Source organism: Danio aesculapii, chromosome 2 (assembly GCF_903798145.1).
Source record: "Danio aesculapii chromosome 2, fDanAes4.1, whole genome shotgun sequence".
Classification (NCBI taxonomy): Eukaryota; Metazoa; Chordata; class Actinopteri; order Cypriniformes; family Danionidae; genus Danio; species Danio aesculapii.
The window spans coordinates 43212706-43235488 of record NC_079436.1 but is presented as its reverse complement, the minus strand read 5'-3'; the positions used below and the strand labels follow the sequence as shown (position 1 = coordinate 43235488).

Below are 22783 nucleotides of genomic sequence, written 5' to 3'. Positions count from 1 at the left end.
GAATCATTTGTGTCAGACTCTGAACAAAGAGCGATTCAGAAATTAAGGACAAGTAGGAGTTTTACTGACACTATTCCCATGGAGTCTGGATGCAATTTTTATATTAGCTTGTTCGAAAATCTTTAGCCCTTTTCCACTAAACACTGCTAAAAAATGCATTTGAGAAACCAAAAGTGCCGTTAGCTTGCTTGTGTTTTCACTCTGTTTAGAAATTTCCCACCCTTGTCTAAAATAAAGTCCATGAGAAACACTTTGTTTTTTCAGTACATACTTTGATAAGTGAAACCGTGTGGGATGTAAATGATCACAAAATTCTCTACAGTTGGGAACAAAGTGCTGTTTAAAGAAATACTGGAACCAAATTAATCTTTTTTACGCTGTTTAGCATTCTAATGGTTGTTGAGTATCTTATTCTTGAAAAATACTGTATTCACAACATTGTTATCAGCATGTAAAGGTGCATTTCAGCTATGCGTTCATCAGATGTGGCTTTCTTGGGAATCAAACTTTTGACCTTGGTATTGCCAGCACCAAGCCGAACTTATACTTGCACCACAAGAGTGCTCAAGAGTGTCTTTTGACAACTTAAGTGTTTTTGGTCCAGTAGTATTTTTTTTAAATTCATTTTCATAATAAGAATTATAAAGCAAAAAAAGTATTTGAAAATCAGACGAAAAAACTGGCTGTATTTTGCTTTGTACTAGCTTTGATTTATTAAGGGGATTAACCTTAATCAGAAGTTTCACCATTGCACATTATTATTATTTTGAAATAATATGCAAACAGACCAGTTATAAAATGGCAAAATCATATAGTTAAAAGTTACATTCAGGTATCACACGAGTAGCAGTGCGATATCACACCAGTAGCAGTGCGATACGGCTGTGTATGCACTTCATGTCCCACCAGTGATGATATATAGCCATATCGCACTGCTACTCATGTGATATTGCGTTTATACAACAGTTTGACGGCATAATAATGTACTGTATATAAAAAAGAAAATCAAATATGAGTCTAAAAACCCTTTTGTATGAGGAACTACTTTCTTCCGCTTTTCATTCACATCTGCAGTTGACCGTCAGAACAGCAGAAAATGTTGCTAATTCACACACGTCACTTTAGAGCTAGTATTTGAATGATTCTCTAGCGTACTGTCTAAAGTGATGACAAAACAGGTGATTTTCCTGACATTTTTAGATTATAAGGCTGAACGGCATGAAATGCCATCAGTCTACAGAGATTTTCCAGTATTTCTCTGTTTCAATCAGGAAATCACAATAATTATCCCCCAAAAAGCCAAAGCAGCGCAAACACTACCAGTTTACTGTTGTGTTAGTGATAAGGAAAACGCTTAACACATGCTGGCATTTCTTCTTTCTTTCTTCCTTTCTTTTTAGCAAACTAGTCTGCAGTAGCGAAAACAGGAGACGTTAGGATACCCACCGACCACTCTCAGAAATATAAATATAAATATTTAAAATAGGCAATTTTCCTTACAAATAAACTGCATAGTTACAATCTAAACAACTACATTCTCGACTAAAAAAAAAGCATGATTTATAATATGTATATATATATAAAAACATACATTCAGTTGAAGTCAGAATTAGCCCCCCTGAAGTTTATTCTTTCGCCCAATTTCTGTTTAACAGAGAGAAGATTTTTTATAACACATTTCTAAACATAGTTTTAATAACACATTTCTGATAACAGATTTTTTTAATCTGCGCCATGATGACTGTATTTGACAGTACAATATTTGACTAGATATTTTTCAAGACACTTCTATACAGCTTAAAGTGACATTTTAGGGCTTAACTAAGTTAATACGGTTAACTTGGCAGGTTAGGGTAATTAGGCAATTTATTGTATAACGGTGGTTTGTTCTGTAGACTATCGAAAAAAATACAGCTTAAAGTGGCTAATAATTTTGACTTTAAAATGGTTAAAAAAAAAAAAAACAGTTTTTATTCTAGCCGAAATAAAACAAATCAGACTTTCTCGAGAGGAAAAAATATTATCAGATATACTGTGAAAATTTCCTTGCTCTGTTAAATCATCATTTGGGAAATATTAAAAAAAATAAAATAAATAAATAAATATATTCAAAGGGGGGCTAATAATTCTGACTACAACTGTATATATAGCACACCCTATAAAAGCCTGGGTATTTTGTAAATTTTTTTTTTACTTTATTTAAATCTTAATTTTAACAATACAGAAAGGTTTAGGTAATATAACTAAACAATTAAAATTGAAGAAAAAACATTTCAAGATCATCTGTAAACGTAATTTTACAAAAATGCACATTCTAAATGAGGAACAAGTTAGGACACCCTATTTTTTTTCACATATTTTTGTTCACATGACTGTATATATGCAACTATACATCACTGCAAACTGGTTGAATTTATGTTTGTGATTTGTGAACCTATTTATATTGAGATAAAGGTATATTTCCCCCCATGTTTTCAGACCTTAAATACGGGGGGAGGAGGGGGGGTGTACATGTGTACATTTATGAGTTTGAGTAAAATGTTACAATGTGAGAAAATGAAAATTGGTCAAAATAGCAAATATTTCAATTTTTTACTTCGTCTTCTGAAGTAAAACATTGTGTTGTCCTAAAATTAATGTAACTATGTCTTAAAAACATGGCACATTTTTGGTTATTTTATAGTGGTGTAGTGGTTAGTGCGTCGACACATGCACTCCGGTGCTTACGGCGACCCGAGTTCGATTCCCGCCTCGTGGTCCTATGCCGATCCTTCCCCTTTCTCTGCTCACCACACTTTCCTGTCAATACTCTCTACTGTCCTATACATTAAAGATGAAAACCCCGAAAAAATAATTATTAAAAAAAAAGGACAATTATTTTAATTTTGGAAGAAATGTCAACTTTAGATTACAGAATAAAAAAAATAACATTTAGCTAAAACATAACTACAAATCACATATCCAGAAAACCTCAAGACAGCTACAATTTACTATTGATTAACAACTTGTCACTCGAAAATCTCTTTAACGATTAAAAAATGACCATAAAATCAATTCCTTAACAGAAAACATAAACTGAACTGCCCTCAGCATCTCTCTACCACACAAATACCCAACAATAACTATTCCAATCTTCACTGGAATATAACACCAATGCAGATTAATGTCAAACCTAACAACCCCATCAGCACACATAACACCATCGGCCTCTTGTGTACAGAAACTCACATCTGCTGGAGTGTGTTTGAAAACAGTTCTTTATATGGACAAACACAGTGGCTCTCTGATCAGAGAGTGCTTGTGAAAGCCTGTCTGTGTGCGTGTAAATGGATGGTTTGGTATGAGCATGTCTCTGCATATCTTGGGTAAATGGAAAAGCATATGCTGTGCGTCTGTTTGTGTGTGGCACCCTGCTACTGTCAGTGCCCATGAGTGGATTGAGTTGTTGACAGGCGGGATAACAGCTCCGGCTGGGACACACAGAAAGCTCTTTCTCAGTCAAGCTCCACATATCTGCATCTGCTTGTCCAGAGCAACACTCATGTGTTTTCTGTTAAAGGGCATGTTTCTTACACACTGAAGCCCAGAGATGCTGATTCTATTGCTGAAAAGCTGAAAGCATCTGGGGAGCGTTAACTCGCAAATTAATGCATAATAATTACTTCCCTGACGAAAAAAAAAAAATCCCAAAAGTAATGAATACCACATACATAAATACAAACACACACACACACACACACTTAAAGTTAATCGTTATATTAATAATATAATATTAAATGTTCATACAAATATGCTCTATTAATATATTTATTTAGCTTGTTGTTTTTAACTACATAGCAGATTACTATATATCACTTTTGAAATATTGAGTTTTTATTATTTATTTGTTCAGTTTCCATTTTACATGAAAGTTTTGTGTGCGCCTTGGTAATAGTCAATCAGTATATGGAATCAGTAATTGTGGAGCTCCTCAAGGATCCATTCTGGGCCCTATCCTATTTAGTCTGTATATAAATGACCTTCCACAAGTCTGTCCTACTATTAATATTCAGATGTATGCTGATGACACAGTTCTATATGTGCACGCGAAAAACAAACAACTGGCAGCAAATTATTTAACAGAGGCATTAGTTCATGTGTCTGATTGGTTGTGTGAATCACATCTTAATTTGAATACAAGTAAAACGGTCTGTATGTTTTTCTCACAATCATTGACAGTTACCAATCTTCCTGATGTACTCGTTAAAGGAGAAAAGCTTAGCGTTGTCTCTGATTTTAAATATTTAGGTCTAATTTTAGATTCACAATTGACATTCCAAAAGCATGCCAAGAAGGTCATTAAAATTATTACATTTAATCTGGCCAACTTCAGGCATATACGACCTTACTTGACTAATGAAGCAGCAAAACTTTTTATGCACTCCATGATTCTTTCTCATATTATATATTGTCTTACTAGTTGGTCACACGCAAGCAAAACGGTTTTAAAATCAATTGAATCACTTTATAAACAGGCACTTAAAGTATTTGATCAGAAGCCTATTAGGTATCACCATTGTAATATAATACAAAAACATTACTTATTGAGCTTTGATAATATGAAATATTTGGCTGATGCTTGTTTGATTTTTAAGATTTTAAATGGATATGCTCCACCCCCATTATGTGAGTTTGTAACACACAAGAACAACAATGGTCGAGCAACACGGTCTGTTATCAGGGGAGACTGTGCTGTGCAGTTCAGACGTACAACTTTTGCACAATCAGTCTTCTCAGTTAGAGCCAGTCATTTTTGGAACACACTTCCCATTGAGTTAAGGGGTGTTACAAATTATTCAACTTTTGAATATAAGTTAAAGAAATGGCTAAAAGCAAATCAAGTTTGTAATCATGTGTAATTCTTCTGTCTAACATTTTAAGAAATTCTTATTACACGTTTTATCCTGTTGTCATTTGTAACTTTACTGTTTCTGTATGTGTGATCATGTGTTTCTTGATTTTAGGTTGCCTTTTAAAATCTGGCAGGGGGCAGATGAAAATTAGCCCCCGTGGCTAACTCTGGCTTATTTACAGTCTCACTGTTTATTAATGAGCATTGTCCCTGTTAAATTAATAAATTACAAATTAAAAAAAAGTTTAAGTAAGTCTGGTTGTATTTTTTGTCATTTTTTGCAATTTTTATTAAAGTATTTTTTTTATTATTTCGTGTTTTTAGATTATATATATATATATATATATATATATATATATATATATATATATATATATATATATATATATATATATATATATATATATATATATATATAGTTGAAGTCAGAATTATTAGCCACCCTGAATTATTAGCCCCCGTTTATTTTTTTCCCCCCAATTTCAGTTTAACAGAGACTAGATATTTTTCAAGACACTTCTATACAGTTTGAAGTGACATTTAAATATTTAACTAGGTTAACTAGGTTACCTAGGCAGGTTAGGGTAAGTAGGCAAGTTATTGTATAATGATGGTTTGTTCTGTAGACAGTGTGGAAAAAAATGCTTAAAGGGGCTAATTATATATTAATATGACAAGATCACTGTTTCATGATGAATAGTGGGGACAAAGTAATATCTCCAGGTTCTTTGAGAACCAGACCACAAATAGTGATTTGCACTTTTGTCTATAGTTTTTTTTAAACAAAGCTGGAACTATTTTATTTAACAAAAAAATTTAATTTCTATATTTTTATAAAATTTTTAAAAATGGTTCTACTCTGTTTCAGCTGACAGCAAACACTGAGTGTTTATTAATAAATAATATTCTGAAAGAAAACAAATTATGATGTTGTATCGATTTAGTATCGGTCTCAAGATATTTAATTTAGGTATCATATCGAAGTCAAAATTTTGGTATCGTGCAACACTAGTATTTATACTAAATATAAAATACTAAAATACATGCTAAAATACAACTACACAACTACAACTATATTAGTAACAAATCAATGCAACTAAAATACACTAATAGACTAAAACCAATATATAGTAAAAAAAATAATAAAGTAATACAACAACACTTTTCTTTAACATATAACCAGTTTGAGCTGGCAGAGAAATGACACATGTACACCGTTCAGTGTGTTATTGCCAATGTCACTCACTCATTTTGCGGTTATTTGTGCTGGCTTGTGGCCTCAGGTTGTCATCAAGGCCCTCGATTCCATACAGCGAGTGTGAAATTCGCCGCTCATGGTCATCAGGAGATGGGCTCAGTGTTCGCTCTAACCCTCGAGGACTGCCGCGGCTCTCACCCTGACAGTAAACACACAGAAGAACATGAGAAGAATAAACACACATCCTACTGTATATCACACATTCTTCTGCTCAGAGATGCTGCTGTGGTTTGTGTTGTGGTAAAAGAGCGGTCAGACCACTTTTGTTTTTGGAAATTGACTCATTTTACAACTCCCCTACACTTAAAAAGTTGAGTTTTACCCTTTTTGAAACCATTTTGAATCTCTGGTTCTGGCGGAAGCGGACATTTAGCTTAGCTTAGCATAGATCATTGAATCAGATTAGACAATTAGCTTCTCGTTCAAACATTCAACATTCCTGGAGATACATCATGTACTAATACTGACAGAAAATGAAAAGTTACTATTTAATAATGATTTAATAATGATATTACACAGGGCCTAAAAATAGTCCCCAGCTAGGTAATGTGTAATATCATTGTGCTTGCTGTAGAAAAGTTCCTTGATTATTACACCAGAATGAGAATATAGTTCCTAGCCATATTGCCCGAGAAAATAGCAACTTTTCACTTTCTGTCAGTCTTTGTACATGGTGTAATTAGCTTTAAATAGGAAAATTACTTAAACTCTTTTGAGAGAGATGCTACTGGTCTAATCCAAATTAATTATTTATGCTAAGCTAAGGTAAAAGTGCTCCTGTCAGACCCAGAGATCAACAGAATGGACTCAAAAATGTAAAACTCAACTGTTTAACTCTAGGGAACTTGTAAAATCTCTAAAAATGTCGTAAAATCTCCTCCCAAAAATTGCTCTTTAATAATAATAATCATAATAACTATTTATTGATTGAGGAACCATATAAGGTGACTTCATTATCATTGATTACAATGTAAACTCTTATAAAGTTCAAAAGTCTTGTAATAACCCACAGTAACTCTCCTGGATTTTTCTGATGAGTATTTCTATGAACCCAATAAAGAGTTAAATACACAGCATGATGCAAACATCTTGTACATTTATGATTCTGCTCTGGGTAAGACAACTGGCATTGACAATCATCACTGTCCACATTTTAAAATCTTACATCACAACAGCTCAAAATACCTAGAAAAGCATCATTTTTATCTTCAAAACCCTTCTAGAAGACTCTTGTGGATAAGCTTGTGAAATGCAGTGTCCTGATTGCCTGGAATTTAAACGGATCAGACTTTCTCTGGAGAGAGAATGCAAGAAAACAGCCACACAAACGACATTAAAAGAGTGTGTGTGCTGATACAGGGTTGTGCTAAAATTGTGTCTCTTTTCTCTTCATCCCAAAAATAGAAATGTAGACATTTTAGGGAGCCTCTGAACACATTTTAACTGGTCAAGATGGGAGTACCAGATTAAACCTGATATAATTAGCAAGCTGGCTTAAAATGAACGCAGGGTATTAAGAGCTGTATGACTAAAACGTCTATATAACAAGCTATTAGACGATTTAACATTTATATAGCTTCCAGAAATTATGAAAAGTCATTTCCCTATGGGATTAATAAAGTTAACCCCTTAAAGTAAAGTGCTATTTTGGGGTTTCCGACTGGATTTTGCCTACCCAAATTTAAAAGCTTCCCAAATCCACATGCAGAGGTGTAAATGCAAAAAGAAAACCCTTTGAATTTTCATAAAACACTGTTAAAAGTGATTTAAATATCTGTATATGTGGTCTGTTTCATAATAAACCCCTCCAAAAAAGAGGTGCTTTGTTCTTTGTGAACTCAAATTTGAAAGTGAACCTTTTAGGTTCTGTGTGGTCTAGGTTGTTGTAATTAATTTTGGTGGTTCCTGCACATGTCAGTAATCATAGGAAAAGAAGAAAGATGTCTCTATCATAATCTATGCAAAAGTTATTCTATTCCAACTGATGTGAGAATGGAACCACTTATGGGGTATTGGGCCAGTACAGACCTTTAAAATTAAAAGAATGCAGAAGTAAATGATCACAGATCTGGTACCGGGTCCCAGAGTTATGAAGGTTAATTCAATCAATCATAATAACATAAAATAAATGATGTCTGTTACTGATTTACGTAAAAGAATGCACCAGAAGTGGCTTTTGTTACTTTGCCTTACGTTTGTTATAGGTTTTGGAAGGGAGTGAGGCAAAATGACTCGACAGTGCCACCTATGCACCTATGCAACATTTCCCCTCGAGCAACATTTCACGCACACATACGAAAATTGGCACACACATCAAACATGCCCATACCTACAAAAAAGTGTCTTACAGCAAAATCTCAAACCCAACAGGAAGTCAGATATTTCCTCTGCCGAAAAAGTGCAGTCTTTGCCATTTCCAGGTGTTGTTTTAATGAACTCCTCCTAGGGATTTATTAATATCAACATCAAAATTGAATATTGTTATCTAAAGGCTTTGGCGATGTTATATTGCAAAGATCTAGAGCAGGGCTATTCAATTGGCGGACCGCGGGCTGAATCCGGCCCCCTGAGGCAATTTGTTCCGTCTCTCCAATTAGTGTGACCAAGACATCAAAAATAAATTTAGTTCAGTCAAAAAATGGCCGCTATAGTTATGAAGTAACGTGCGTCTGTTCAATACAGCACGAGCTGCACGCATTGTATGATCTGCCTCAAATTCCACACGTTCGTTAAAAGTCCTGACCTGAACACATTTCCATGCCAATATTTAAAACTGTATTTTATGTAATGTGTCATTATAACATAAATGATGTCTGTTACTGAAATATGTAGAAGAAAGCTCATGAAAGATCATGATTTTCATTTCAATGTTAATTTTAGACTATGTATGCACTGCATGATGTTAAATGGTGGCAGTACCTGTTGCTATTTTTATGGAAACACAACTTAGAACATAAAATACTGAAACAATACCAAATGATGCAGCTTTTGGCTGTTTTTTAATGTAAAAGAGCAACCCCCCCAAAAAAACAGCAATGACGATCTTTGCTACTGACAATCTTTCCCTACAAGGAGTCCAAACGCCCCTGGATACAAGTGAAAATTGGCATTGAAAAACAAGACTAGAAATGTTACACGCACCCAACATGTCAATGCTTGTCAACATCTATCAACATTGCTGCATCAATCACAACTGGAGAGCACTGTACACTTCCTGACTGTATCATAACTGACCAATATTCAAGTCTGTCCACGAATAGGCTGACAGTTTCTCCTTCAGTAGCTGCGCAGTCATGATAAGCATCAACATGTTTATATTCTGCCAGGATGACATCTATCTTTTTTTGTCACTGGTGTTTTTCATTGAGGATTTCAGTTTATATCCGAGAGCATTTAGACTCCTTGTGGACGAAAAAAATAAATCGATTGTACAGCGTTTGATTTAAGCCTAAGCTTATATCCATCTGCACCTGTAAGCTCTTTCAGTAGCTGTGGTTTACTAAAAGCCTCAACGGCATCAGGGCTAAAGTGAAAAGAACAAAAGGTGCAAGTCTTTAGGAAGTTCTATTCATGCACAGGCACCTTCCATTACTTTTTTCCTCTTCAGACTTAAAGAGGTGGATTTTCTGACGACTTTCAGCTTCAGGATGGATTAATACATATCCATTCTTATGGCTTTATTATTATTATTATTATTAAGGATTGAATCAGTATTTAATCTTTGATTTGAAATGAGGTTAAAGGGGCAGTTCACATAAAAATATAAATTCTGTCATCCTTTTACATTTACATTTAGTCATTTAGCAGACGCTTTTATCCAAAGCGACTTACAAATGAGGACAAGGAAGCAATTTACACAACTATAAGAGCAGCAGTGAACAAGTGCTATAGACAAGTTTCAGGTGTGTAAAGTCTAAGAAGCAAAGCATTAGTAAAGTTTTTTTTTTTTAGAGAGAGAGAGTACAGTTAGTGGTATAGCCAGAGAGGCAGTTAAGATTAGGAAGGAAAGTGGAGACTAAACAGTTGAGTTTAGTCGTTTCTTGAAGACAGCAAGTGACTCTTATGCAGTTAGGGAGTTCATTCCACCAACTGGGCAGATTGAATGTGAGAGTTCGGGAAAGTGATTTCTTCCCTCTTAGGGATGGAGCCACGAGGCGGCGTTCATTCACAGAATGCAAGTTTCTGGAGGGCACATATATCTGCAGAAGTGAGAGCAGATACGAAGGAGCAAAGCCAGAGGTCGCTTTGTAAGCAAACATCAGAGCTTTGAATTTGATGCGAGCAGCAACTGGCAGCCAGTGCAAACGGGTGAGTAGCGGAGTGACATGTGCTCTTTTGGGTTCATCAAAGACCACTCGTGCTGCTGCGTTCTGAAGCAGCTGAAGAGGTTTGATAGAATTAGCTGGAAGCCCGGCTAGTAGAGAGTTGCAATAGTCCAGTTTGGAGAGAACAAGAGCTTGAACAATAAGTTGAGCTGTATGTTCAGATAGGAAGGGTCGGACCTTTCTGATGTTATAGAGTGCGAATCTGCAAGATCGAGCAGTTCTAGAAATGTGGTCAGAGAAATTTAGTTGGTCATCAATTGTTACTCCAAGGCTTTTTACCATTTTGGATGCAGTAATGGTTGCCCCATCCATCTGGATTGAAAAGTTATGGTGTAGAGTCAGGTTGGCAGAAATTTCAAGCATTTCCGTTTTCGCGAGGTTAAGCTCAATTTTCTCATTCTTGTTTCAAACCTTAAATAATATCTTTCATCTGTTGAACACATCATCATCTGTTGAAAATAATGGTCCATTAGTTAATGTTAGTTAATGTATTTACTAACATGATGAACAAACTATTAGTAATACATTTATTTTGGTACTTCTTCATCTTTGTTAATGTTAGTTAATGTTAGTTAAGTTAAATAACATTAGTTCATGTTAACTCACGTTGCATTAACTAATGTTAACAAGCACACTGTTGGATTTTAAAAACGCTTTAGTTCATGTTGAACTATGAATAATTAGTGCTTTACAAGATTATTCATACTTTGTTAGTGTTAGTAAACACATTATCTAACCTTAATTAATGGACAATTATTCTAAAGTGTTACCAGTTACTTTGAAAAATGTTGGAAATATGCAACCATTGACCTCCATAGTATCTGTTTTTCCTAAGATGGAAGTCAATGGTTACAGGTTTCCATTAGTGTTGGTCAAAAGAAAGAAACACAAAAATGTTTCTAACCACTTGGGATGAGTAAATAGTGAATAATTTTTCATCTTTGGCTGAACAATCCCTTTAATCATTTCATAACTCAATAATAATTGTCTAAAACTGGAATGGAATGCTCTTTGTCTGCTGTTTTTCTGTATGCAGAGTATTTCTGTTCTTATGATCTTCAAAATAGGGCAAGGGGTCATTGGGAGCTGATCTAACAGCTGTTACATTGTTGATTTTACTTTTTGTTAAAGAGTTAATTATTTTAAAAGATTCCATTGTAAGAGTCTCACTGTATTAGTCTGCTGTAGTAGAGCATGTTTTATTTTACTATTCTGATAAGACGTCTGGAAGAGAGCAAGACATCCTTGAAGCAGATAAGCATTCTTTGTAAATCTGTGTGTGTGTGTGTGTGTGTGTGTTCTTCATCTGAGGAGATTAGAAGACTAAAGCTGAATCTCACCTCTCCGGTCTTCCTAATCACAGAAATATTATGTCTCTTTACCCATACTTTTGTTTGCTGCTTGCCTAAGTAATCACTGGAGATTTTGCTCTGAATTATAAGCACATACACTCCCACTTTATTTGGTACACCTGTCCAACTGCTTGTTAACGCAAGTTTCTAATTATCCAATCACATGGCAGCAACTCAATGCATTTATGCATGTAGACATGGTCAGGATGATCTGCTGTAGTTCAAACGGAGCATCAGAATGGGGAAGAAAGGTGATTTAAGTGACTTTGAATGTGGCATTGGTGCCGTACGGGCTGGTCTAAGCATTTCAGAAACTGCTGATCTACTGGTTCCAGCTGATAGAAAAGCAACATTAAGTCAAATAAGCACTCGTTACAATGGTCTGCGGAAGCTACAGCAGCAGAAGACCACATCGGGTGCCACTCCTTTCAGCTAAGAACAGGAAACTGAGGCTACAATTCACACAGGCTCACCAAAATTGGACAAAAGAAGATTGGAAAAATGTTGCCTGGTCAGATGAGTCTTGATTTCTGCTGCAAAATTTGGATGGTAGGGTCAAAATTTGGTGTCAACACCATAAAAACCATGAGACCATCCTGCCTTGTATTAACGATTCAGGCTGGTTGTCTAATGGTGTGGGGGACATTTTCTTGGCACACTTTGAGCTTATTAGTACCAACTGAGCATTGTGTCAACACCACAGCCTACCTGAGTATTGTTGCTGACCATGTCCATCCCTTTATGACCACAGTGTACCCATCTTCTGATGGCTAATTCCAGCAGAATAACGCGCCATATTATAAAACACAGATCATCTCAGACTGGTTTCTTGAACATGACAATGAGTTCACTGCCCTCAAATGTCCTCCACAGTCACCAGATATCAATCCAATAGAGCACCTTTGGGATGTGGTGGAACGGGAGATTTGCATCATGGATGTGCAGCTGACAAAACTGCAGCAACTGCGTGACGCTATTATGTCAATATGGATCAAAATCTCCAAGGAATATTTTCAGTACCTTGTTGAATCTTTGTCACGAAGGATTAAGGCAGTTCTAAAGGCAAAAGGGGGTCCAACCCAGTACTAGTAAGGTGTACCTAACAAAGTGGCCAGTGAGTGTATGTCGAGAATGTCCATGTTTCGACCAACCAGAATTGTTCTACCGAAGATGTGTGATGCAGTGAGTGACCTTCAGTCAGAGAAATGTTATTGTTGCTTTGAGACTGTAAGCAGAGCGGCCAACACTCTCAGAAATAAAGGTCCAAAAATCGTCACTAAGACAGTACCTTTTCAAGGGTCCTTAAGGTACATATTAATACCTAAAAACTACAAATGTGAACCTTAAAAGGTACAAAAGTACACTATAAAAGTACAAATGTCCACCTGTACAATACAAAAGCGTACCTTTTGAAAAGGTACCACCTCAGTGACAGATTTTGTACCGTTATTTTTGAGAGTATACGAAGTCTGCGAGTGTTAAAGCTAGCTTTTGCTGATGAAACTGCAAACTATTTCTTTATTTAATGGTATGTTCGATTCCTGGTCTTTGTCCATCTTTCCCGGTCCATGAGTTTAACTGTTATTCACCTGACAAGACTTACAATCCTTCTATTGTTTTCCTTCCACTGAAATTACAAGCAAAAGAAGCACAATTTGGCATCGTAACATAATTTTATTTTTGGAGTTAAAATAGCAACAGGCAGTACCAGTAGCTCACTGAGAACAATCATCAAGTAAATCACTGCACCCCTAAAAGAATAGTGTCCATCAATTTTGATCCAAAGTAAATGTGGACTTTTTATATAAACCGAAGTTCTCCATGAGTTTTCTAATATATATTTTTGGCTCATTTTTGACTGGCACTGAAATGGCGCACTTTAATTCTTAAAGGTGACCTATTATGCCCCTTTTCACAAGATGTAAAATAAGTCACTGACGTCCCTAGAGTATGTATGTGACATTTCAGCTCAAAATACCACACACAATTTTACAATAACTCCTTGAAATGACCCCTTTTAGGCTTTGAACCGTTTTGGTGACTGTCGCTTAAAATTCAAATGAGATTGTGGATTCTTTTCGAAAAAGGGCGGAGCTACAAAAGCCTACGCATCAGCATAGAGGCATATTCAAAATAGGACTAACATTACCTCTGTGAAAAACTGAAAATGTCAAAAGAAGTGTCTCAGAAGAAGGCAGACCAGGGAAAGACAAGTTCATTTGTGCATCATAAAACTCCAAACTGATAATGCCTCTTAGTTGCTGACATGATCTTCAGCGGGTACGACGTGAAAACTCTAATGGAGGATGGCTGCTTCTCACTCAGGGCTGTCTATACTAATAAAAGAGAGATAATCACTAATGGGCGGAGCTTCCCCCTCTTATGACACTATTCAAAGGGAGAATGTCAATCAACGTGTTTCTGCTGACTGTTTTTATCAAGTGTGAATATAAAAAATAAAATCAATTCATTTTTACAATTACAAACTGCTTATATTTACACTCTGTTGCCACAGAACTGAGCTTAAAGCCTTTATAAAAGTGATTTTTGCATAATAGGTCCTCTTTAAGTTGAACTAATGAATTATAACTAATGCATGAAGCATATTCAAACAATGAAATGAATGCAGATGAAGCTCTCAGACGTGACTTGTATCTTTACCTCGAGGCGCTTGTTGATGCGTCTCGCCACGATCAGCTGAATCATCCCTCGCTTGTTACCTTCCGTTGACATAGACTTGCGCAGTGTTTCCATAGCATCCTGGTTTGTCTTCCCTAACAACGACTCCCCATTGACTGCAATGAGCTGGTCATTGACCCGCAGCCTTCCGTCCTACAAGAGATTATGAAGAGAATTCATACATGATTAGAGGGATTTCAAATGTGCTCATAGATAGACATCACATATGCTTCTAATAACTTATACAGTGGGGGAAATTGAACATGTCATGTTTTTTCTTGGAAATAATATTTCTAAAGGAGCAGTTAACCAGGAATTGATACCAATTTTGGTGAAAACCCAAACAATTTGGGTTGCTGAAGAACTACTGAAAGATTTCAGATGCTGTCTGGGCTTTCACTGCCTTTCTCCACCTCCCTTTCTTCATGCGTTTGATACTTTTTGTCTGGTGTCATTTTATTTTTCACTAATTAGATTTGTTTTCTTCGCATATTTAGATTTTTTGTTACCAACTTCGGTGAAAATTTTAAGTTAACAGCACCTTTAGAAATATGTTTTTGAAAAAAAAAATGATGACGTGTTCAATGCTTATTTATATACTATTTAACACTTTATTTACTAATTTGTATTCTACATGCTAAACAATTGTTTTAATGAAATGAATACCTAAGTTGATCATAAGTGAAAGTACAGATATGCCACTAAAGCTTTTGCTTCTAAATTCAATGGTGCACTTTTGAACTTTCTATTCACCAAAAATGTCTGAAAAAAGGGTCACAGTTTCCACCACAGTTTTCAATGTTTCAAAAGATTGTTTTTCACTGTATTTATAAAGAAGTGCAACTTTAGGGTGCTTTCATACCTAGACATTTGTTTCAGAACCGGTCTCGTTTGTCCAGTTAACACAGTTCGTTCGGCATATGTGAATCAAGCTCGTATCTGCGCCAAATCAATTGGTCCGAGATTGCCTGAATGAGGTGTTTCAGCTCAATTAAAACGAACTCTGGAGTGGATCGTTTGTAGTGAGAGAGCAAAACGATCCAACAAACCAGGCTATATCACAGTATATTATGGTTATGTAATAGCCATATATACAGCTATATTATTTATAATTATAAGAGAATTATGAGTAGGGCGGGATGTCATTCCTACCAGTAAATGTTGAATACGAAAGAGAAACCATGCTGAATAGTTACCGAGTATGTGTAACTGTTAGGAAAATTGACCAAAATGACCATCTGATAACTTTTCCATATTTTAGCCTTATAATATTTTGTATTCGGCCTATTGTTTTGTTCATTTCTGACACCTCGAAAGTAAGATCAACATTGATCTGCTTCATGATCAGACTGCAGTGTCAGTTCATCTGTTATTTCTTTCTATAATTTAAGCCTATAATGCATAATTCTAGACAATGTTATTTTAATAGATTAATTGAATAGATAGATTTTCACAAAACTTGATAACTGACAGTTAGGCTATGCATAAGAAAGTCTGACTTTTCTGATTTATATTTGGAGACTATGTCTGGGGGTGTCAAAATTAAAGTGCACTTTTTCGCTTATAATATCATATTGCTTATCATCATATATTGAAATAACAGAATCTGTGGGACTCTGAATAATAAACCCTGAAACTCTGACCAATGAGAGGAGAGTTTACTCACACGTGACTTTTTATTTTTATTTTGGCCCGATTTGAAACTTGGCCTTGTGAAAGCGAACCGCACCAGGAGCGAAAATAAACATTGTAACAATTTTAATCCCTGTTTCGGAACAAAATAATCGATCTAAAGGTCTAAACTTTAAAATTGCATATTAAATACCGACACTGAAAAACTTTATTCTTAAATTTCACAATAAAGCATTTTCAAAATTTTAAAGCATTTTTATTTTAAATGCAGCCATGGTGAACAGAAAATGAACAAAAAAACTTTGATTGGTGGTATATATTACCGATACATTTTTCCTACCTTGCAAGCTGCTCCTCCATTGATAATAGATTTGACGAAGATGCCCAGGTCAGCGTGGCTCTCCTTTGACCTGTTACCCTTGACACTGACTCCTAATCCTGCTGAGCCAGAATCATTCAGAGGCACTTCCAATGTCAGGAACTCCCGTGTCCCATCAGGAGTCAAGACCAATTCCTCCTCTTCTACCTTCTAAAAAGAGTCAGAGAGACACGTTATGGTAATTATCAACCATATAGATTAAATGACAAAAACAATAACTGATCAATTAGGTCAAAATGGGTGAACAAGGGACACCTGGAGAGAGAGGTTCTTTACAGGTTAAAATACTAAAATTGCTTGGTACCAATGCTTGATTTTTAATTTGTAAAGTATGCATGCAGTATATGTGAATTTCATACTGTACATACATACAGCCTATTTTTTTGCTGTCCACAAGGACACATAGGAAACGGGTGAACAAGGCACATCTGGAGAGACAGGTTCATTATAAAAAGCCAAATACTTTCATTTTAAAATACTAAAATGGTTTGGTACCACTTAAGACCACTTAAGAGTATTTTTTATTTGCAAAGTATGCATACAGTACATGTGAATTTCCTACTGTGCATACATACAGCCTGTTTTTTGCTGTTTCAAGGACACGTAGGAAATGGGTGAACAAGGCACACCTGGAGAGACAGGTTCGTTAAAAAAGCCAAATACTTTCATTTTAAAATACTAAAATGGTTTGGTACCACATAAGACCACTTAAGAGTATAGTTAGATTTTTTAAATAGTAAAGTATGCATGCAGTATATGTGAATTTACTACTGTACATATATACAGCCTATTTTTTTGCTGTCCACAATGACACATTGAAAATGGGTGAACAAGGCACACCTGGAGAGACAGGTTCATAAAAAAAGCCAAATACTTTCATTTTAAGATACTAAAATGGTTTGGTACCACATAAGACCACTTAAGAGTATATTTTGATTTTTAATTTGTAAAGTATGCATGCAGTATATGTGAATTTAATACTGTACATATACACAGCCTATTTCTTTGCTGTCCACAAGGACACATAGGAAATGGGTGAACAAGGCACACCTGGAGAGACAGGTTCATTAAAAAAAGCCAAATACTTTCATTTTAAGATACTAAAATGGTTTGTACCAGATAAGACCACTTAAGAGTATATTTTGATTTTTAATTTGTAAAGTTTGCATACAGTATATGTGAATTTCATACTGTGCATACATACAGCCTATTTTTTTTTTTTGCTGTCCACAAGGACACGTAGAAAATGGGTGAACAAGGCACACCTGGAGAGACAGGTTTATTAAAAAAAGCCAAATACTTTCATTTTAAGATACTAAAATGGTTTGGTACCACATAATACCACTTAAGAGTATATTTTGATTTTTAATTTGTAAAGTTTGCATACAGTATATGTGAATTTCATACTGTGCATACATACAGCCTATTTCTTTTTTTTTTTTGCTGTCCACAAGGACACATAGAAAATGGGTGAACAAGGCACACCAGGAGAGACAGGTTGACTAATAAAAAAAACAAATACTTTCATTTTAAGATATTAAAATGGTGTGGTACCCCTTATGACCCCTTTAGAAATATTTAGCTCTTTTATTTGTAAATTAAAGTATGCATATGATGCATTTGAATTTCATAATGTACATAGATACAGCCTATTTTTTTAGGAAAATGCCACTCATAACTTTTATAGAAAAAGGAGCAGACATCGGACACCAAGTCATTCAGTGTGCATAATGACTAAAAGTATGTGTAAGCACTAAAACACAAAATTTTCAGAAAGCCTCACTATGGTGCATATTTATAGTCTATAGTTTATTTAAAAAAATCCTCTGTTTGTGCTCCACAATTGAAATAAAACCTGTAGTTTTGATAAACATGAGAGAGAAGTTGATTGTCATTTATGGGTGAATTACCCCTTTAGAACATGATATGCTCACATGCTTCTGTCTTGCAGTGTGCAACAGACTTTAAATACCACTGACACCCTCGGTTTTACATTCAAGTCACTCTCCTGTACATTAAAACGTCCCTGACATGCACAGCTGCCGCTTTCACCTGCTTCTGAAGCAAATTCAGCCAATGCAAATGAGGCAGAAGGCTAGCCTTCATGAGGAATGATGCCTGCCAAACCTCTGCCCTCTAATTCAGACATATAGATAATAAATCCATTACGCCTGATGCTCTTCTGACCTCTGCAGACTCCCTTGTGTTAGCGCTGTCAGTGCGTGAGTGTTTGTGTGGGAGAGATGTGACACTTTTAACAACCATCTACTGAATGACTGCTCTATAAAGTCTGTCTTTATTGAGCTTTAATCACCTTCACTTTAATGTAACAACCTCTGACACACACACACACGTTCAGAAGGAAATGGATGGCTTTCATTTAGTTCTCTCCTGCTTTCTGGACAGCTACTGCTAAAACAGATCTTATCTGCTTTAAGAGCTTAATGCACAAACAGAAAAAGAAGAGACAGAAAACGAAAAACAGACAAAAAGAAGAGAGAAACGAAATGGGATTTCACACTGACAGTGTTTCTAAACGGCAACCGCTGCATCTTCTGCTAAATCGGATTTGAATTTGAGGTGCACAGTTACCTTAAATAAATCGCAGACATGAAAAAAATAATTGAAATATATAATTATAAGTACTAAAGAGATCAGTCCAACAAAAATGATCTGTCTATTAATCAAACAAAGAAGGAGACATATTGAGATACCGAGAGAAAGTAAGAATAGATAAAGACACACAAAAGCAATGCATTAAATAAATACAGACCGCTCATTTATGTACCGATAAAGCTGTTAATGCACAATCACTGTTTTATATCGTTTTAGATGTCCATCTGAGCTAAAAGCATAAATCTACAGTTTATGTGCTGCCGGTTTCAGAGCAAAACATAAATATGTGGCACCTTATTCACTGTGAATCAATACTTTCCTCTAAAAATGGCAGCATTTACACTTACTAGCCGGAAGTAGATGAAAATAAATGCGTTTATGATTATAGTTTCAAAAATTGTAGCAAATTCATATTAAAGAAAGTTAATATATGAGAGAATATATTATTATTGTATCTTTAAATGTGCCATAGAATGAAAATCTGGATATACCTAGGCATAAGCTTAATAATAAGAGTTCATTAAATTGAAATACACAAATATAAAGATTATTAATGTATTCAGCGCCAACCCAAAAAGGCAAAAAGGTCAGTTTAAATGTATCTTTTGTTAGTTTAACATGTATATTGTGAAATGTTACACTTACTGGTATGAGCTGCTAGCAGAGCTAATTAATATTCATGAACCTTCCAAATAAGGTCAAAACCAACCATGTCATATTAGGGCCAATACCGTTTCTGGAGAATTTTTGTACTTTCCTATGCCAAAAACCTTCCACGTAGATATTAGAGAACAATTTCAAGAGTTCACTCTAAGATATTGCTTGATACTAATAGCAGGTTTGGCATGCTGTCCCGGGAGAGAACCCTGAGCTAGAAAATAATTGAGCCCAGGGCTCCAACCTGGTCATTTAGCATGAAAAAGGGGATCCGAGATCAGGTAAGTCTCGAGAGCTCCCTCTGGTAAATAAGAAAAATGGGGAGATGGGGTTGACAAGGGGATTCTTCAAATACGAAAATAAGGGAAGTAAGGTGAAATGGGCTATTTATTGTAGGCTTGGATTAATTTGATTGGTTTATCGATGATTGTGTACGAGAGACCAGCCGCGATCAATTATATCACGTATTCCTCTCGAAATTAGTTTATAAAACTTCACTTAACATACTCTATTAATGAATTCTATGGCACTTTTAACAGTTCCTACATCAGGCAAAAGCTTTTTTTGTACAGCTGCAGAAACGTGTGTGAAGATGTGTGTGCAGCTCTTACCCATTCTCTTGTGTTCTGCATCGCTGGTTCTGCGTTCTAAAGAGAGTGAGGAAGAAGAGGACGGTGGTAATGATGCAACTTAAAACCAACAATTTAAAAAATAAAAAAAAAAAAATAAAAATCATGCACATAAAGCAACCAAAGCTGGATCCTAAAGTCACCCAAATAGAGGTTATCATACAGGGTGAAGTAGGGCTGGGCGATATTGAAAACAAATATGTATCATGAGATCGTGTTTCAAATTATTCAATATCGATAATTTGCTAATATTTTTTTACAATACATTTCGGAATATTAAGATGATTTTAAATTACCAAGACTACTACGGGAATTTGTTTTAATAGTCAAAAACAACAGTCAAAATATCTGATCTCTTTATAATAAAATAAACATAAGTGTTAAAGAGAACTTGACAAATAAAATGTTACAAAGTTTGTGCAATTGTAAACGTAGATCAACATCTGTAAGGTGTCAATAATGATACAGTAAACCTCACACTCTGTAAACAGAACAAATTATGATAAGTAAATCTTTCAATAAAGGAACTAACCGTCATTATTTAAATGCATACTGCAACATTACAAATTGTGAAGTTGAATGACTACATTACCTTCTATGCTAAAAACTCTTTCAGATAGGGAGCTAGTGGCTGGGATGCACAAGAAAAGAAACCAAAAAGCCACTCTGGAGACTTTTTTTTTTTTTTTACAATCTCCTCACTGCTGCTAGCCACAGCACTCATTTTCGCATGTGTTGCTATTCTGACCAGAAGTGACAAGTGCAAGCACATGCTTTACTTCACCATTTTCTATAGTGTCTCTCATTGTGCATGTCGCACGCTCAGCAGCCACATTTTAATAAAATTATAGCCTTCATACCGAAACATTATACCAAACTTTTTTATTATCGATTCTGACAATGGTGTTTGGTCAGTATTACCGATATTGATTTTATCGGCCAGCCCTAGGGTGAAATCAGTAAAAATATGAAAATGTAAAATGGCCAATCTACCTGAATTTATCAAATTAAAACAGTTTTACAAATTAATAACCAATAAAATATACTAATTAAAAGCTGATCACCAAATGTATAAAGAAAATTAAAAACTAAAGTGGTTGAAAGGTTAACTCAAATAAAGCAAGGAAAAATAAAAGTCCTCTTTAGAATTTTTTTTTTATTGAAATTCAAATGCCAATGGTGCGTGAAGAAATTGTAATAGTTGATCATTATTTGTATGTATTTATTTATTTTTATTATTTACTTATTATATTTATCTTATATTTTTTTACTTTCTTATGTATTGTTTGTATATTGTATATTTTACTGATCCCTTTTCTGTCATTGTGACTGAATGTTTAAAGAAACAATAAAGAAAGTCATAAAAAATAGAAATTGTAATACTCCAATAACCAGGACTCAAGTGTGCTGCAAGTAAAAAAAAAAAAGTGTGGTGAGCCTGAGCTAAATGTCAGAGACTGTGTGATAGCGATGAACAGTTTCATGAAGACATTAGCAAGAGGATTTCACATCTCGACACTCATCATGACTGTCACTCAAACACAAACACACAGATGATCCTCACCATCTCTCTGGGAACAAAGGTCTCTTCCTGTCTTAGCACCACCAGACTCACAGTCCCGCCCATGGGCGTCGCCCTCAGCAGGGAGACCACCTCCTCCTGGCCCCGCCCATTCAGATCCACCCCATTCACCTGCAGCAACCACAAAATTCGTCAAATAAACTATATTCAGGGAGATTCAAATAAATAAAGTAGAATTAATCCCAAAGTGCCATGATATATGACAATGATCTTAATTCACACACAATCGTAAATCTAAATGGTCGCGATTTGCATGTGTTTATTAAACCTTTCACAATCTCAGCAGTAAAATCATACATCTGCGTTTGGCTCCAAGACATCAGTTGCCATGTAACAACTGCTTTTAAACAGTATATGTTACATTTATCTAGGAAAGCTGATTTTTTATAGGATTTAATACTGATGCCAAGGCTATCAATGAAATGCTTCAAGTAACCACTGTTACACCAATAGATGGCAACAAACGACCATCAAATATGTATATCATTGAATATCTACAAGATATGATTCAGAAAAGCTGATTTATGTAGTAAAGAAACATGTAAAGTCTTTATGAGTGAGTTACTACTGAGATATTAAACGATATTCATTTAAATTATATAAAAGGTAACACTTTAGTTCAAGTACCAATTCTCACTATTAACTAGTGACTCATCACATGCTTATTAAGTTATTGTCTGTTTATTAGTACTTATAGAGTACATATTTGTCATAATCATATACTACATCCCTAATCCTACCCAATACCAAAACTAAACTACAATACAAAATAATAAGCAGGAA

General features: G+C 35.2%; 1 protein-coding gene across 2 annotated transcripts in view; it reads right to left on the bottom strand.

Annotated features, from left to right (window-relative positions):
- pard3ab (par-3 family cell polarity regulator alpha, b) overlaps positions 1–22783 on the bottom strand; it is a 207983-nt gene that overhangs the window by 92768 nt on the left and 92432 nt on the right. For both annotated transcript variants that reach the window (XM_056480059.1, XM_056480065.1), the window contains exons 11-15: positions 21983–22111; positions 20401–20436; positions 16478–16666; positions 14488–14658; positions 6138–6288 (exon numbers count right to left, since the gene is read on the bottom strand). In XM_056480059.1, the coding sequence (XP_056336034.1) occupies positions 6138–6288; positions 14488–14658; positions 16478–16666; positions 20401–20436; positions 21983–22111 (676 nt within the window). The remainder of the gene's footprint in view (positions 1–6137; positions 6289–14487; positions 14659–16477; positions 16667–20400; positions 20437–21982; positions 22112–22783) is intronic.